General features: G+C 38.7%; 1 protein-coding gene across 2 annotated transcripts in view; it reads left to right on the top strand.

Annotated features, from left to right (window-relative positions):
* METTL4 (methyltransferase 4, N6-adenosine) overlaps nucleotides 1–2,184 on the top strand; it is a 38,401-nt gene extending 36,217 nt beyond the window's left edge. For both annotated transcript variants that reach the window (XM_055236977.2, XM_055236987.2), the window contains one exon: nucleotides 570–2,184. In XM_055236977.2, the coding sequence (XP_055092952.1) occupies nucleotides 570–715 (146 nt within the window). In that variant the 3' untranslated portion in view covers nucleotides 716–2,184. The remainder of the gene's footprint in view (nucleotides 1–569) is intronic.
* Nucleotides 2,185–17,310: the final 15,126 nt, after the last annotated feature.

Raw genomic sequence — 17,310 nt, 5'->3', positions numbered from 1 at the left:
AGCTTGGGAAACATGGTGAAACCCCATCTCTACTAAAATACAAAAAATTAGCTGGGAGTGGTGACGTGTGCCTGTAATCCCAGCTACCTGGGAGGCTGAGATAGGAGAATCGCTTGAACTCGGGAGGTGGAGGTTGCAGTGAGCCGAGATTGCACCATTGCACTCCAGCCTGGGTGACAGTGTGAGACTCTTGTCTCAAAAAAAAAAAAAAAAATTAATTAAATAAATAAAGTTAGTACTCAGGAGATATATCAGCAGTATTGGAAAACTGAAAAGTCACCTAGTAGGTGTTAAAAAGTCCTCATTTCTCATCTACAAAGGAAACCAGTAAACCAGGACTATGGAAGTTCAGATGGTATTGTTCCCAGTCTCAAGGGTACTTATTTTAAATGGCTTTCTAACTATAAATAGTACTACAAATAGTAAAGCCTGTGATGAAATCCTTGAAATTAATTTGCTGTCTTTTAAGAACAAAATGAAACATTTCTCCCTTTCTACTCCTAACTGCTAAAAGGAAGTGGATTCCTTCCTCAATAATAATTTTTGTGTTTTTTCTCTCTTTTAAACAGAGGTTTTAAAAGACTACATCAAGCCAGATGGGGAATATTTGGAGTTGTTTGCTCGAAATTTACAGCCAGGTTGGACTAGTTGGGGCAATGAAGTTCTCAAATTTCAGCATGTGGATTATTTTATTGCTCTGGAGTCTGGAAGCTGACTATGATCTTGATTAAAGTAGTGGTTTCTTCATTGTTTCCTCACCACTTTTCCCTTCATTCTAACTGATTTTTTTATTTTGTTACCAACCCGTGTTCTTAGACTATAAACAGGACTTGTTTTTTTCAGTAAGGGACCAGAAGTGACTAGCCTTCATGTATTTTCAGATGAATTTTACTTGAGTTGCACTAACATTCTATGTTATTCTAGACTATACAAATTAAGTGGTAAGCAGTTATAAAGATGGCAAGACCATGCTATTGAAAAAGTTCAGAAAACATACACCGTGGACCAGAGGTCTTAATCCTATCTATGGATGTGTTTTGTGTGGCCCATATAGTGTGGTAAAAAACATTTAGAACCATTGTTCTAAAAAATGGGGATATTTCACATTAAAGTCCAGATTTCTGCTTCTTTTTAAACATCAGAGGCTCTGGCTACACAGAGGCCTCTGTTCTTTCCTGGCATCCGTCTGCAGGACCTAGCGGTGGTGGCTCACTTGGGAAGAGCCTTGTGCTCTCCACTTTGCCACAGTACCACTGCCGCCATGCTGCTCACTTATGTCATCCACTTGGCCCTTGTATGACCTGAATTTGCAACCTCTGGTATACTATTACGTTCTGGAAAAAATATTCAAAGATCTGCCAAGTACTGCATTAGTATACTGAGTTTATACAGCATTTTTGTAGGCTTTTAAATTGCATTCAAGGTCACTTTCCAAGCACTTTTTGGTTTTGCTTGTTTTTCTAGAAGAAAATGAAAAGCTATTCCTTATAATAAACATGGCAGCAAGTAAACAGTGTGATTGTGAAAAAAATATTATTTATAGATTTTCTACAAATAAATATTTGTCTACCAAGTAAAATATTTTGACTGAAATGATTCTTTGAAATGCATATTGATTTATTATGTATTAACTTTTTAAAAATTGAGGTATAATTTTCACAAAATTCTCCAATTTTCAGTGTCAAATTCAGTGAATTTTGAAAACATATATACAGTTGTCTGTCTGCCACAGTGATCGTGGTACAGAACACTTTCTTTACCCTGAAAACTTCTCATTTTTCCTTTTGCAGTCCATCCCCTGCTCCTATCCTTGGCCCCTGGCAAACACTGGTTTGCTTTCTATCATTAGTTTTGCTGTTTGAGAATTTCATATAAATGGAATCATGCAATGTGTAATCTATTGTACCTGGCTTCTTTCACTTAGCATTTTGAGAAAAGCATTTATACTATTTACAGATTGTTGACAAATATTTATCCACTAAGTAAAATGTTAGACTGAAATGATTCTTTGACAAGCTTGCCAATTTACTGATTTTGTCAAAGAAAAATATGTTATTTTTGAAATTTGTTCATCCTTTGAGTGTGTGAGTATAGTATCAGAGGCTTAATTTTGTGTTTATGGAGCTATTCTAACTTGTTATTTAAAAGGAAAAAGGTATTAAACTTGAAGCAAACTTCTCATGATCTCATTTGAATTCTTTCCAGCTTCTTTTAGTATTTATAGATTTTATATACATACTTTGTGGGAACATTTTATCCTCACCAAGTTTTTGGACTTTTATTTTTGCATCATAAATACTGGCACTGAAAGAAAAAAAGAGAGAATCTTAATTCAATGAGTCTGTTATTCACGTTGCAAGAGTACTAGTTTTAGCGCTACTCTGAAGTTGTAAAACCTCTGGACCTTGTTTTAACACCAGTTTAATTATTGGACTCCTTTTTAAACAAAGGAGTCTGCAAATTTTAACAATAACATACCTTGTGAGAACAAAAATGAAGGAATATGAACATCAAACTTTGACTTCATTATTACAGTTGGTTTAGCCAACTGACCTGTTGGACTTACATATTTTAGAGCGTTTTCATTCAGACCTTCCTATATTATTTTTATAACTTGTAAGAATTTTGTGGGGTTTTTTCTATCACATTCTTTTTATAGGCTTAAGGTCTTTTAGGACTCTTGGTAATAATGCTTAGGCAAAGGGGTGTAGCTAACATTTGTTTAGTATATGTTACTCTGCTATGCTTTTTACTTATTGCATTTAATCCTCGCATAACCCTGAGAGATAGATACAACCTTCATTTAATAGTTGAGAAAGCTGAAGCCCAGGGGACTATTTTGTCTGTAAACACACAGCAAGTGTCAGAACTAGGATGCATAGTTTCCTGACTCCATAGCCCATGCTGTATTCTATGTAAAAACATGGAAAACTGAGCAAATGACTAAGGATTTCTCAAGTGATAGGATTACACTATAGCTTTCCCCCTTGAGTTCTTTTGCCTCTACGTGCTTAACTGCTAACACCACTCAAGAAACTGGGGGAATTGTGCCTCATAACGTCGTATCCTTGGAATTCTTGGCCTTTCTCTGACTCTTTCACCCTTCTACTTGAGATCCAGCAGAGTAAAATCACAGAATACAAAACACACAAAATCACAACTACTCTTGGAAACAGATTCTCTTTAAAAAACTTGATCTTTTTATCATTTGTCCTCCTTTCTTCCTCAGCCTTTATTTGTACCCTCTAGTCAAAGTTTGACCCAGTTTTTTTTTCTCTTGGCCACTGTAGACACAAGATCTTTTTTGTACCTAAGGCAATAAGTTCAGTGTGGCACAGTCAGTGCAGTCTAAAGCCAGCTTGTGTGGATTTGAACCCAGCTGGCTTTTGGCTTTGAGCAAGTTAATTAAATCTTTAGGCCTTGGTGTCCATTCATGCATATAGGTGATAATAATACTACCTCATAGAGTTGTTATGAGGATTAAATGAGTTAATACATGCAAGGCACTTGTAATAGTGCTTGGAACATTTTAAGCACTCCGAAAATGTGACAAGTTTTTTTGTTTTTTTTTTTTTTAATTTCAGGTAAAAAAGTTCTTACCACAGTCTGGACTCTCAATCAGGGAATGCACTGGAAATTAAATGTTAGTTCCATCCCTTTGCCTGAGCATTATTAAACTGCCCATACAGTTTTTCTGTCTAAACATCCTTTTTTTCTTAATCTTTTTCTTATTCATAACCTGCACCTGATTTCATACATGAGGAAGCTATGAAATCTCCTTTCCCATTGTGGTCCTGCCTAAGAAACAAATTAAAACAAGGGCCACATGTGGCTTTGGGCTTCGTGTTTTGATTGCCTCCTGCCGTGTTGACTAAGCTGTGTAGCTACTCTACATTGCTCTTTGTTGAATTCCACAGGTGCTAAATAGGTCGCCTTTTAGCGATGATGTTTCTTCTATGTTCAGAGACTTCAGGCCCATGCCACGTAAATTTGGTTCAAAATAGATGTGTTACACTTTGCTGCAGGTGTTAGGAAGTTGATCTTTATTTGCCACCCAGGGGATTTTCCAGTTGATAAGACACAGACCAAGTAAAGAAGTCCTGTTTCTTCAGATGGTCTGAAAGGCACCAATGGGATAGGTTTCTTCTCTTGAATGCCAACCTTTGAGGGAGGCCAACATCACCATGGGTCAGTGGCCTTCAGCCTAGTCCATGACACTGGGGTTAGAAGTCTGGATCTAGATCTGGGCCTAGCTTTAGATCTGCCTTTGCTCTGTCCTTGCTGCAGGCTCTCTTTACCTTGTCCTGTTCTACTCCTCTAAGTTCTATGATGCAAACTCATTCTCACAAGAGAATCATGGGCCCCCAAATCTTACCATCTCAGACTTACACATATCTTTTGAGCATTTTTATGTATTCAGCTTCAGGCAGATGCTGGCTTTTCTACTGATGTGATTGAGAGGATTATAATCACTTCAAAGGACTTTCCCTTCCCTGAAGATGCTGTCCGATTTACCTCATTTGATTCATGTCATGCACAACTGGCCTACCATGCCTTGGTAAGCACCACAGCACTATTGGCACTGTTCTGTGGCTACTAGAGTTCTTTTACTTTGTTTCACTTTATCTTCAAAACAATATTACAAAGGTATAGGTGTAATGAGGGAATAGGGTCACAGAGGCTACTCATAAGGTTAATAACCAAGACTTGAATTCTATTCTGGTTCCTAAATTAAGGCACTTTTTGTTATATCATGTTTGTTAATCAACTTGAGATCTTAATAGTAGGTCCATCAGCTACTAATCAGAGGTTCATTGTATGGGCTGGGGCAAATGTAGAGTGGTTCATATGTAATCACCCAAACATACCTTTCACAATATACCACATCATCATTCTTGTGTTATTAACACAGTATTTTTTGTTAGAGATTTTAGTGCCATTAGTTGAACTGATAGCCTCAGTCAACTCAGAATCACTTAGAATCTGATGGGCTGCTAAACCCTTTGACATAAGCCATAAGCACTTTTACCGTGCCATTGTATTTTAACAACTCAATCAGATGAGCCATTTTAAGCTCACATTTTAAGGAAGCTCTTCTGCAAAATATTCACTTGGATTTGAAGCTGTATGGGTAGTTAGAAAGGGAGTAAGTAAGGTAAGTACAAGTGTAGATAATTTATGGTGATCTGATACCAGTGTTTGGATATATGGGCCAACTCATAACTCCAGATGGGGTTTTGTTTAAATTCACAGCTCTATTGACCAGCCTGCACCAGCTTGAAAATAAGTCAGAACTACCATGATAACTTCACAACCAGCCTTTTCCCCCTAAATATTCTTAGGGGGTTAACCTAGACCTCCTGGGGCTTCTGTGAACTTGAGTGGGACCTCTTAGATTTTTCAGTATCCATCCAAGTCCCTGGAGCCATACACACATTGATATCTAGTAGTGGAAAATGATTTAATTTATTTTCTCAGATGAGATGTTGGCCTGGTTGTCGGGTAACTGTGACAATGGGATACCTTTGGATGATGGGTAAGGCAAATAGAGTGGTTGCAGTATTAAAACTGTTTTTAGTCAATATCATTAAGGAAAAACATGGTTCCCCACCTGCTTTTAAATTGCTTCTCCCAACACTGTCCACATGTACCCTGAATGTTAATCAGACTGGACTATATGCTGTTACCTGATTGAGGCCTCTGCTTTTGCTAATGGTACTTTCTCTGCCAGGAAAAAACTAGCTAGACTTGGAGATCAGCTAGATCTACATGTTGAGTCTGGATATATTTAGCTTCTGAGTGACTTTCAGCAATTAGTTAAACTGTATTATCTTGAACTTCCTTTTCTAAGGAATAAGAAGGCTAATCTTTGGGCCTTATAGAATTATTTTGAGGATGAAATGAAATAACTGAATGTGCCTAGCATAGGACCTAATAACCTAGCAGGTATTCCATATATGCTCATTTAAAAAAAAATTAGTCTTCCTGGCAACACCTAATTTCATGACCCACTTAAAAAAAAAACCCTTATTTTGGACTAGTTTTAGGCTTATAGAAAATATGCAGAAGTACCAAAGAGTTTCTAAATTATTTTTCAACTCTGTAACCTCTGTGAAACCTCCTATTTTATAGTCAGAGGTAATTATTATCAAAGTGAGCGTTTTGCATGCTTCTTTTAAAACACTTAGAACAAATTTATATCTATATTATTGATATCTATATCTATACCTCTTTCTTCATTTCCGTCTCCTGCCTCCTCTCCCCCCCTTCTTCCTTCCCTCCTTTCCTCCATTCCTCCCTTCCTCCCTTCCTTCCTTCTTTCCTTTCTTTCTGTCTTTCTTTCTTCCCTTTTTCCTCCCTTAATAAATTATCGGAGGTAGGACTAATTATTATTTTTTCCTTATTCCAACGAAGAGTAGCAGAATGTGCACTTCAAAATATGCCACTTTGGCATGAGGATTATTTTGAACTAAAGGCAATTGAGAAGAAATAGATAGAAGAAAATCTCTGTCCCCCCACCGCCCATTTGCCTAAAAACAAGACAAAAATTGACAAAGGTTTCCCTTCCCTCTCTACAAGGAAGAACAAGTGTTAATCACCAGACTGTAGACCCTTAGCCCAGAGACAGCACAGAGGAATCTATATAATAAACTTTACTAACTAGCTGGTTATTTTAAAAATTTTATTTTTTTAAATTGACAGATAACATTGTACATTTTTATCCTCTTGCCATAAAAATGATAACTATGTGAGGTACTGCATTTTTTTAATTAGCTAGATTTAACCATTCTGCCTTTACCATTGGTTTCTCATTTATTTGCCTTTCCACAATTTCCTGCCTTGTGAGTCTCAAGGTCCTTTTCGTTTGTCTTTTCACTTGTCTAAAAATGTATTATCCTTTGTTGAAGATGCTGATATGGTTTGGCTCTGTGTCCTCACCCAAATCTCACATTGAATTGTAATCCCCATTATCGTCATATGTCAAGGGTGGGACCAGGTGGAGGTAACTGAATCATGAGGGTGGTATCTCCCATGCTGTTCTCTTGATAATGAGTGAGTCTCATGTGATCTGATGGTTTTATAAGCCTGGCATTTCCCCTGCTTGTACTCATTCTCTCTCCTTCTGCACTGTGAAGAGGTGCTGTCCACCATGATTGTAAGTTTCTTGAGGTCTCCCCAGCCATATGGAACTGTGAGTCAATTAAACCTCTTTTCTTTATAAATTTCCCAGTCTCAGGTATTTCTTTCTAGCAGTGTGAGAATGGACTAGTACAGATGCTATATAAGGCAGGATTCTAAGCCACCTCTTTGAGGATTACTAATTCCCTGGGTATCTCCCATGTATATGAGATATACATGTTAATAAGCTTCTGTTTTTCTCTTGTTAATCTGTCGTTACGGGGTCCCAGCCAAGAACTTAGAAAGGTTGAGGGAAAATTACGTTTTCCTGCCCTACACCAACATACCTGGAACTGCCAATATTTATTCAATGAATGAACTGATTCTTGGCCTTCAAGTATCTTAGAATTTAATTGAATATAGAAGGTTTCTGTAAGAAACTAGTAACAAACCATGGAACACAGTCAAACACTAAGAGTTGTGAAACAGATGGAAAGCGATGCAGAAGTTTAGAGAAGCAGATCACTTAGAGATTGGTAAGCAATGAGAAAAGGAGAGTGGGAACTGTGTCCTGATTAAATTTTCACTTATTTCCTAACTGTAGGTAGTAGCCATAATGTAGTTACTAGACAGTAGGCAGCTAAAATATGCTGGTTCAGAAAAGTTACAAAGGAAGAATTTTGTTCTCTAGATTGTACATTTTAAGAAATTTGTTTCCTGGCCGGGCATGGTGGCTCACGCCTGTAATCCCAGCACTTTGGGAGGCTGAGGTGGGTGGATCACCTGAGGTCAGAAGTTCGAGACCAGCCTGGCCAACATGGTGAAACCCTGTCTCTACTAAAAAAAATACAAAAAATAGCTGGGCATGGTGGCACGTGCCTGTAATCCCAGCTACTAGGGGGGCTGAGGCAGGAGGATCACTTGAATCTGGGAGGCAGAGGTTGCAGTGAGCAGAGACCGTGCCACTGCACTCCAGCCTGGGCAACAGAGTGAGACTCCAACTCAAAAAAAAAAATGTGTTTCCTGGAAATTTAGAAGGTATTAATGCATACAATTTATTTTGTCAATTTAACAGAACTAGGGATGAAATTAAGTGAGGATTTTTTTTTTACCTGCTTGTCTGCATTCTCCACTTTTTGAATGAAACTGGTATTTGGGTTTCTTCTCTACAGTCATCTAGGAGGCTTATTTTTTATTATTTTTACAGAGGTATAATTGATATATAATAAGTTGCACATTTTTAAAATGTACAGTTCAATGAGTTTTTACTTATGTGTATACCTTGTGAAACCACCATCACAAACAAAATAAACCTCACCACTCAAAATTTTCTGATGATCTTTTATAATCCATCTCTCCCTAATTGCCCTTCCCATCCCATCTCTAGGAAATTACTGATCTGCTTTCTGTACTAGAGTTTTGCGCATTTTCTAGGATTTTACATAGGTGAAATTATACAGCATGCACTGTTTTTTGGGGCCTAACTTCTTACAATTAGTGTAATTATTTTGAGATCTTCTATTTTGTTTTGTGTGTCAATAATTCATCCCTCTTTATTGCTGAGTAGTATTCAATTGTATGGATGTGCCACATTTTATCTATTTATGTAGTAGTCTTCTATTGCTGATATAACAAGTTACCACAATCATAATGGCTTAAAACAACACCCGTTAGTAGCTCAGAGTTTTCAGGTCAGAAGTGCTGGGCAGTCTGGGCTGAGTTTTACTTCTTAGGATCTTACAAGGCCAAAGGTAAGGCATTGGCTGGGCTGGGCTCTTAAGTGGAGGCTCTGGGGAAGAATCTGTTTTCAAGCTCATTCAGATTGATAGCAGAATTCAGTTCTGTGTGGTCGTAGGACTGAGGTGCCCAGTTCCTTCTGGCTGTTGACTGGGAGTCACTCTCAGCTCCTAGAGGCTGCTCTTCAGTCCTTGCCCATGGTCCTCTCCATCCTCACAGCTTCAATAGCACTCGAGTCCTTCTTACCCTTTAAATTTCTCTGACTTCCTCTTAAGTAACAATCTAGAGAAAACTCTCTATTTTTAGAGTTTTGTGATTAGATTGGGCCCACCTGAATAATTGCTCTTTTGTAATATAATGTAACATAATCACAGAAGTGATATTTCATCATATTTGTAGGTTCCAAACACGTTTATAGGGGAGAGGATTATACAAACATGAATGACACTAAGAGCCATTCTTAGAATTTTACCTACCACTGCCTCATGTCTGGCTCCCAATAATCCATGTTCATCCCACATATGCAATACATTCAGTTTTCCCAAGGTTCGCAAGGGTATCATTCCTGCCATTACAGCATAAGTTCAAAATTCAGAATCTCATCAGCTCAAAAGTCCCAAATCTCATCATCTAAATCACCTAAGTTAGGTGAGAACAGCGGGTTCTGGTGTAATCCATTAAGTGTAGCTCCTGGGAAAAATTCCTCTCCATTTGCAAGCCTGTGAAACTAAAACAAGCTACCTGCCCCCAACGTTCCTAAAATAACAATAGTGGGATAGGCATAGGATAAAGATTACAGCCATACCAATTAAAAAAAGAGAAAACAGATGAAAAAAGCCTCACTGGTTTCAAGCAATTTTTAAATCCAGCCAGGTAACTCCAGGCAGAATTCCTTGATTAGATTTCAAGGCCTGGCAATAATCCATGACTCTTAGTTCTGCCCTTTGGGCTCTTGGCTCCATCTTTTGAACTCTTGGTTCAGCCCTCTGGATGTTTGGTTCTATCCTCTGAAATATCTTTCCTTTTCTATGAAAGACAGCACATGCTTGCATCTCAGTTGTTTTATCAACCTGCTTCCTGTCTAGAGTTTTGGGGATCTGACAGCCTTCTTTTCATCTCATACTTTCTCTCCCTTTTAGGCCAAGTTTTCTGCTGTTCTACAATTCTCAAGGACCTTGTGGATCTTGCTTGGAATTCACTGGGATTCACACAATCAGACTAGAGCCAAATCCACAGATCTTTTCAAGATAATCCTTCTGTTTTTCTGCTGAGATGGCTGAGGGCCAGTGCCCTTAAATTTCCTATAGGTCCTCTGTATTGATTGAGCAGATTTATTAGGAACACTTTTAATCTCTTGGAAGGATATTCTATGTGGCTGAACACTCTGACCCTTTGGTTTTCCAAGGTGTCAGCGAAGGGTTGTACAGTCACATGCCCAGCTTCTTCTTTATAACATGTTTTCAGAACAATCTTTTACTTTTGGCATCTCTTGCCACCTGGATAGGCCAAGGATTTCCCAAATCAGCAAGTCTTGAAACCTTATCATTTCTTTTCTCAATTTATCTCCTCTTGTATTTTACTAAAAGCAGCAGGAAGAAACCAGGCAGCACACTCAACACTTTGCTTGAAGATCCCCTCAGCTAAATATTCAAATTCATCATTTTTGAATTCTGTTTTCCACACAACTGCAGGCCATAAGTTTGCTAAGTGTTCTGCCTTTGCATAATAAGGATTTCTGTTTCTCTAGTTCCCAATGACATGTTCCTCACTTCTTCATGAGCCCTTGCCAGCAGCATTTTTAACATTCAGATTTCTACTAAGTCTTTTAGAGACATTTATTATGCTCCTTAAAATCCTTCCAGCCTCTGCCCTCTGTCTAATTCAGAACCATATTTTACATATTTGTTATCACATCCCCGCATTTCCAGATACCAAAATATGTAACAGTTTTCTATTGTTGTGTAACAAATTACCACAAACATAATCATTTTAAAACAACACTAGGGCCAGGCATGGTGGCTCACACCTGTAGTCCCAGCACTTTGGGAGGCAGAGATGGGCAGATTGCTTGAACTCAGGTGTTTGAGACCAGCCTAGGCAACAGGGTGAAACCCCTTCTTTACAAAAAATACAAAAAATTAGCTAGGTGTGGTGGTGTGCATTTGTGGTCACAGCTACTTGGGAGGCTGAGGTGGGAGGACCACTTGAGCCTGGGAGGAAGAGGTTGCAGTGAGCGGAGATCATGCCACTGCACTCCAGCCTGGGCAACAGAGCAAGACCTTGTATCAAAAAACAAAAACAAAAACAAAAACACTAGGTAAGAAAGGCAGACTACTAGATTCTTTGCAGAGTCTCCCAGGCCCAAAGCAAAGTCTGGTCAGGCTGGGCCATTTTCTGAAGGCTCTGGGGAAGAATCTGCTTCCAAGCTCATTCAGGTTGTTGACAGAATCCAGTTCCATGTGGTTGTAGGACTGCGGTCCCTGCTTCTTTATTTTCTGTCAGCAGCGCTTTCTCTCAGCAACTAGAGGCTGTACCCCCTCCATCTTCAGAGTCATTAAGAGTGTATCAAATTCTTCTTGTGCTTCCAATCTCTCTGACTTGCCTTCTGCTATCAGCCAGAGAAAATGCTCCGTTTTTAAAGAGCTTTTGTGATTAGATTGGGCCCATCAGATAATCTCCTTTTTGCCATATATGGTAACATAATCATGAGAGTGATATTTCTTCATAGTCACAGGTTCTACCCAAATCAAAGGGGAGGGGATTAAGATGTGGGCCATTCTGAGAATTTTTCTACTTTAATTTTGTTGATGGACATTTGTGTTCTAGTCTGGGGCTATTATAAATAAAGTGTCTAAGAATAGTCATGTGTATGTTTGTGTGTGGCTCTACATATTCATTTCTCTTGGGTACATACCTCAGAGTGGAATGTCAAGTTATATGGTAGGTCTAAGTTTAAACAGTTTTTTTTTTTTTTCTTTTGAGATGGAGTCTCGCTCTGTTGCCCAGGCTGGAGTGCAGTACAGCAGCACAATTTCAGCTCACTGCAACCTCTGCCTCCTGGGTTCAAGTGATTCTCCTGCCTCAGCCTCCCACGTAGCTGGGATTATAGGCACCTGCCACCATGCCTGGCTAATTTTTGTATTTTTAGTAGAGATGGCGTTTCACCATGTTGGCCAGGTTGGTCTTGAACTCCTGACCTCAAGTTATCTGCCTGCCTTGACCTCCCAAAATGCTGGAATTACAGGCATGAGCCACTGTGGCCAGCCTTAAATTTTTTTTTTTTTAATTTTTACCTTGCAGCTTCAGCTTGAAGGATGCACGTTTAACATTTACAGAAATGGCTAGAGTTAGAGGTTGCAGTGAGCCGAGATCACGTCACTGCACTCCAGCCTGGGTGACAGAATGAGACTCCATCTCCAAAAAAAAAAAAAAAAAAGGCCAGAGAGTTTTTCATAGTGGTTGTACTATTTTATGTTCCCTGCAAGCAGTGAATGAGAACTCTCTTGTTCTTTCACAGTCTTGTCGACACTTACAATGGTCAGTCTTTTACATTTTAGCTACTAGAGGGAGTAATATCTCATTGTGGTTTTAATTTGCATTTCCCTAGTGAAAATGATTTTGAGCACCCTTTCATGTACTTATTTAACATCTGTGTATTTTTGGGGAAGAATCTGTTCAAATCTTGGCCTATTTTTTATTCGGTTGTTTTTATATTTTTGAATTGTAAGTACTCTTTATATGTACTTGATAAAATTCTCCAGTTAATAGGTTTTGCAAATATTTTCTCTCAGCCTCAGACTTGCCTTTTAATGTTTACAACAATGTCTTTTGTTTGTTTTAAAGTTTTATTTTGAAATAACGATAGAGTCACAGGAAGTTGGAGAAATACTGTACATACAGAGAGGTCTTGCTTTATCTAGTTTCTCTTCATGGTAACATCTTGTATAACCATTGTACAATATCAAAGTTGGGAAATACACATTGGTATCACCCACAGAAGTTATTCTGATCTCACCAATTTTACATCCTCTTCATGAGGTCTTTCTTTTTTTTTCTTTTTTTTTTTTTGAGACGGAGTCTTGCTCTGTCGCCCAGGCTGGAGTGCAGTGGTGCATCTCGGCTCACTGCAAGCTCCCCTCCCGGGTTCACGCCATGCTCCTGCCTTAGCCTCCCCAGTAGCTGGGACTACAGACGCCCGCCACGACACTCGGCTAATTTTTTGTATTTTTTAGTAGAGACAGGATTTCACTGTGTTAGCCAGCATGGTCTCCATCTCCTGACGTCGTGATCCGCCTGCCTCGGCCTCTCACAGTGCTGGGATTACAGGCATGAGCCACCGTAATGTGAAAGGGTCTTTCACAGAATAAAGATTTTGATTTCAATGAAGTCCAATTCATGAATTTTTCCTTTTATTGATTATATTTTTGGTGTTAGGTCTAAGAACTCATTGCCTATCCTTAGGTCATGAATATTTTCTCCTATTTTATAAACATTTCATGTTTTATATTTAAATCCATAATAATTTTGAATTATTTTTCTATGAGGTGTGAGGTTTAAGTCTAGGTTCTCTTGTTTTTGTTTGTTTGTTTTGAGATGGAGTTTCGCTCTTGTAGCCCAGGCAGGAGTGCAAAGGTGCAATCTCAGCTCACTGCAACCTCCACCTCCCAGGTTCAAGCAATTCTTCTGCCTCAGCCTCCCAAGTAGCTGGAATTACAGGCATGCGCCACCGTGCCCGGCAAATTTTTGTATCTTTAGTAGAGATGGGGTTTCTCCATGTTGACCAGGCTGGTCTCAAACCCCTAACCTCAGGTGATCCGCCCACCTCGGCCTCCCAAAGTGCTGGGATTACAGGCTTGAGCCACTGCGCCTGGTCATTCTTTTTTTTTTCTTTTTTTTTTGCTTATGATTGTGTGGATTTATTTCCGAGTTCTCGATTCTAATCCATTAATCTATATGTCTTTCAACACCAGAGTCTTGATTACTCCTGTTATACAGTAAGCCTTGAAATCAGATAGGATAAGTCCATAAACTTTCTTTTTCTTTTTCAAAGTCGTTTTGGCTATTGTAGGTACTTTTGAACTTCCTCATAAATTTTAGGATCAGATTGTCAGTGTCTATAAAAAAGCCTCCTGGGTTTTGATTGGAGATAAATGGAATCTGTAGCTCAATCTGCGGAAAATTGCCAGTGTGCCTTTGTGCAGGCAGTTGCTGTGAGATCATCCTTCCTGCCTCCTGCAGGGCCCTGCATTCTTGGGTGCTGTTACGTATGCTGAAAACATGCTTGACGTAGCGCCCCTCACTCATTGCTTCATATCCCACATCCTTGGACATCAGTAGGCAGGCTGCCAAGATGCTTCACATACTTTCTCTCCACCCCTCCACCTCTGCCTGCCACTAATTCTTCCACCCCAGGTAAGGAAGGTAGAAAAAGAAGATGGGAAAAGATGGGACGATGGAAAAGGAAGGGTACATGAGAGGGCAAGAAACAGATGGAAATTTCTGAAGCCAATTGAAAATGCTTAAACGAAGAGGAGGTAATCAACTGTGTCAATGCTGCATATGTTTGGCATAAGATGACTGCCCATCAGATTTGGCAAGAGAGAGGTTATTGGTCACCTTGACACGAGTGATTTTAGTGGAAGAGTGGGATAAAAGTCTAACTGGAGTGAATTAAAGAGATAATAGAGGGAAGGAAGATGAAGAGAATGAATATAAATCACTCTTTTAAGGAGGTTTATTATAAAGAATGGGCTGGAAAGTGGGCCAATAACGGAACAGCTTCTTGCATAAGTCTTGCCATTTCATTGCAGATGAAGTAATGTAGTTCTTGGAAGATCTTATAGGAATAAATGCCTTTTTCTCTAACTGGGTTTTGATCATTTACGGATAGTATAATCTAATTGAGTAGAGTGCTATTCTTTAAAGAATCAGGCATACCTATTCAGAGAGAAAATAGTATAGTGGAATAACTGTGTTAAGAATCAGAACTGGATTGAAGTTGCCACAATTTATTATTGATCCTAGCAAAGCCTACTGACATCTCTGAGCCTCACCTGCTCACCTCATATGATAGTTTTGAGTATCAAAATCAGAAGCTGCACTCTCTCCTTAAAATGAACAGTCCTGGGGGGAGGGATGGGGGTGTCAAGGATTGAAAAATTACATATTGGGTACAGCATTCACTGTTTGGATAATGGGTCCATTAGAAGCTCAAACCTCACCATTACACAATACATGCATGTAACAAATCTACACATGTATCCCCTGAATCTTTAAAAAAAAAAGAACAGTATTTTGTTTTTTGCTTTACCCTTAGGCCTAGACCAGTGTTGGCACATAGTAGGTGTTTAAAAAATACTAGTTGAACACGTAAATAAGTGGATAACTTTTTATTGTACGTTATTTGTACATTAAAGTGAACAAAGCACTATTGCATATTAAATGACTAATGGAAATTAATCTATATCTCTTAATTTCAAGTCAAATACTCTTGCCGTTACTAAAAAATTGCATTGCTAAATTTAATTCACTAAGAAAAGGCAAAGTACCATTATTATTATTGTCTTAAAGATGGCAATGTAAAGGTTTCACGAAATTACCTGAGTATTTTATCAATGTATTCACTGAATATTTTTCAGATGTGGAACTATTGATGCCCTTACTGGTTAAAAGAACTATTCTGTAAATTATGCATTTTTCCTTATAATTCCTTGAGATAGACTGGATTGGAGGTTTTTATATAGACTTTATAGTTGAGAATTGGAATTTGGAGAAATGAAGTCATTGACCGTAGTTTATAAAGCTAACAAGTAATGAAGTTTCAACTCCAGGCTTTCAATGCCTAGGTTACATCACTCTTTTTTTTTTTTTTTTTTTTTTTTGAGACAGCGTGTCCCTCTGTCACCCAGGCTGGAGTGCAGTGGTGTGATCTTGGCTTGCTGCAACCTCTGCCTCCCCGGTTCAAGCGATTCTCTCCTGCCTCAGCCTCCCAAGTAGCTGGGATTACCAGTGCCCACCACCACACCCAGCTAATTTTTGTATTTTTAGTAGAGAGGGGGTTTCGCTGTGTTAGCGAGGGTGGTCTCGAACTCCTGAGCTCAGGTGATCCGCCTGCCTCGGCCTCCCAAAGTGCTGGGATTATAGGCGTGAGCCACCACACCCGACCCATCACTTTCAACTACATCATGAAAGTTCTTTTGAAAGGAAGGGGCATTTAATGGTAGAAGTGACATTTCAGGTGGAAAGTGAAACACTTTGTTTATACATTTTAGGGGTGAAATTGCTTGGAAACATAACCCAACTGGGATTATCTTAACCTAACATAAAAGTAACCTGTTTCAACACAGAAACATGAATATCATTTTTTCCTCTTAAGTACTATACAAGTGTTTTCCAACCTTTATTTTTATAAATATTTTATGTTTATAAAGAAAGCTAGTTTAAAAATAAGAGATACACCCCCTACATTATTATTTAGAAATCTCACAGCAACCTTGAAAAGTAGCTATTTTACAGATGGCGAAAGGGAGATCCAAAGATATTTAGCACTTACCAATTAAAGTGAAAGTTCTGTGAGGAGAGGAAGAAAAGTTTTAAAAAATTAAAAATAATAGTACCTGTTCAAGGTCACGCAGCTAGTAAGTGGCAGATCTAGGATTCAAAGCTAGGCAGAGAAGATTTTAAACCCTTTAATGGCCACTATCTACAGTCATTCCTGTGCTGTACTATGCCATGCTGCTGTAAGTAATGACAGGATATGCTTTTAGCATAAAGTTTTGTACTTTCTGATTATAAATATGAAAATGAATCAGCATATACTTATTTTTTTTTCTGATGTCCAGACTGAGATGGTGTTTTAGTCCATTTGTGTTGCTATCACAAAAATATCTTAGAATAATTAATTTAAAAGCAACAGAAATTATTTTCTTACAGTCTAGAGGCTGGGAAATCCAAGATCCAGATTTGATATCTGGAGAGGGCTTGTTACTCATGGACAGCAGCTTCTCGTCTCATCCTTGCATGGTGGAAGGGACAAGGGAGTTGAAGGGAGCCCGTTAACCTCTTTATAAGGGCACTAATCCCATTCATGAGGGAGAAGCCCTCGCGACTCAATCACTTCCGGAAGGCCCTACCTTTTAATGCTAACACAATGTGGATTAGGTTTCAAGATACACATTTTGGAGGGACACATTCAGATCACAGCAGATGGTACATGCTGTTATGGCTTTTACTGCATAGCCATCTATGAAGTGCCAACCTGCAGAAATCAGTAATTTATAATCTTGAGAACTTTCATATATTCCTTGAGACCAACTGAGAACAGGAAGTATTTTCTGTCTTGATGAAGGCAACAAGTGGATAAAATTATCCAATTCCTTTGAAACTGCAGTAAGAAGCATTATTATTTGAGGATCAATAAAATGATGTCTGTGACTAAGCAGGATATCTGTGGAA

The sequence above is a fragment of the Symphalangus syndactylus genome, chromosome 1 (assembly GCF_028878055.3).
Source record: "Symphalangus syndactylus isolate Jambi chromosome 1, NHGRI_mSymSyn1-v2.1_pri, whole genome shotgun sequence".
Classification (NCBI taxonomy): domain Eukaryota; kingdom Metazoa; phylum Chordata; class Mammalia; order Primates; family Hylobatidae; genus Symphalangus; species Symphalangus syndactylus.
The sequence above is the reverse complement of the archived record's forward strand: the minus strand, read 5'-3'. Positions and strand labels throughout refer to the sequence as shown.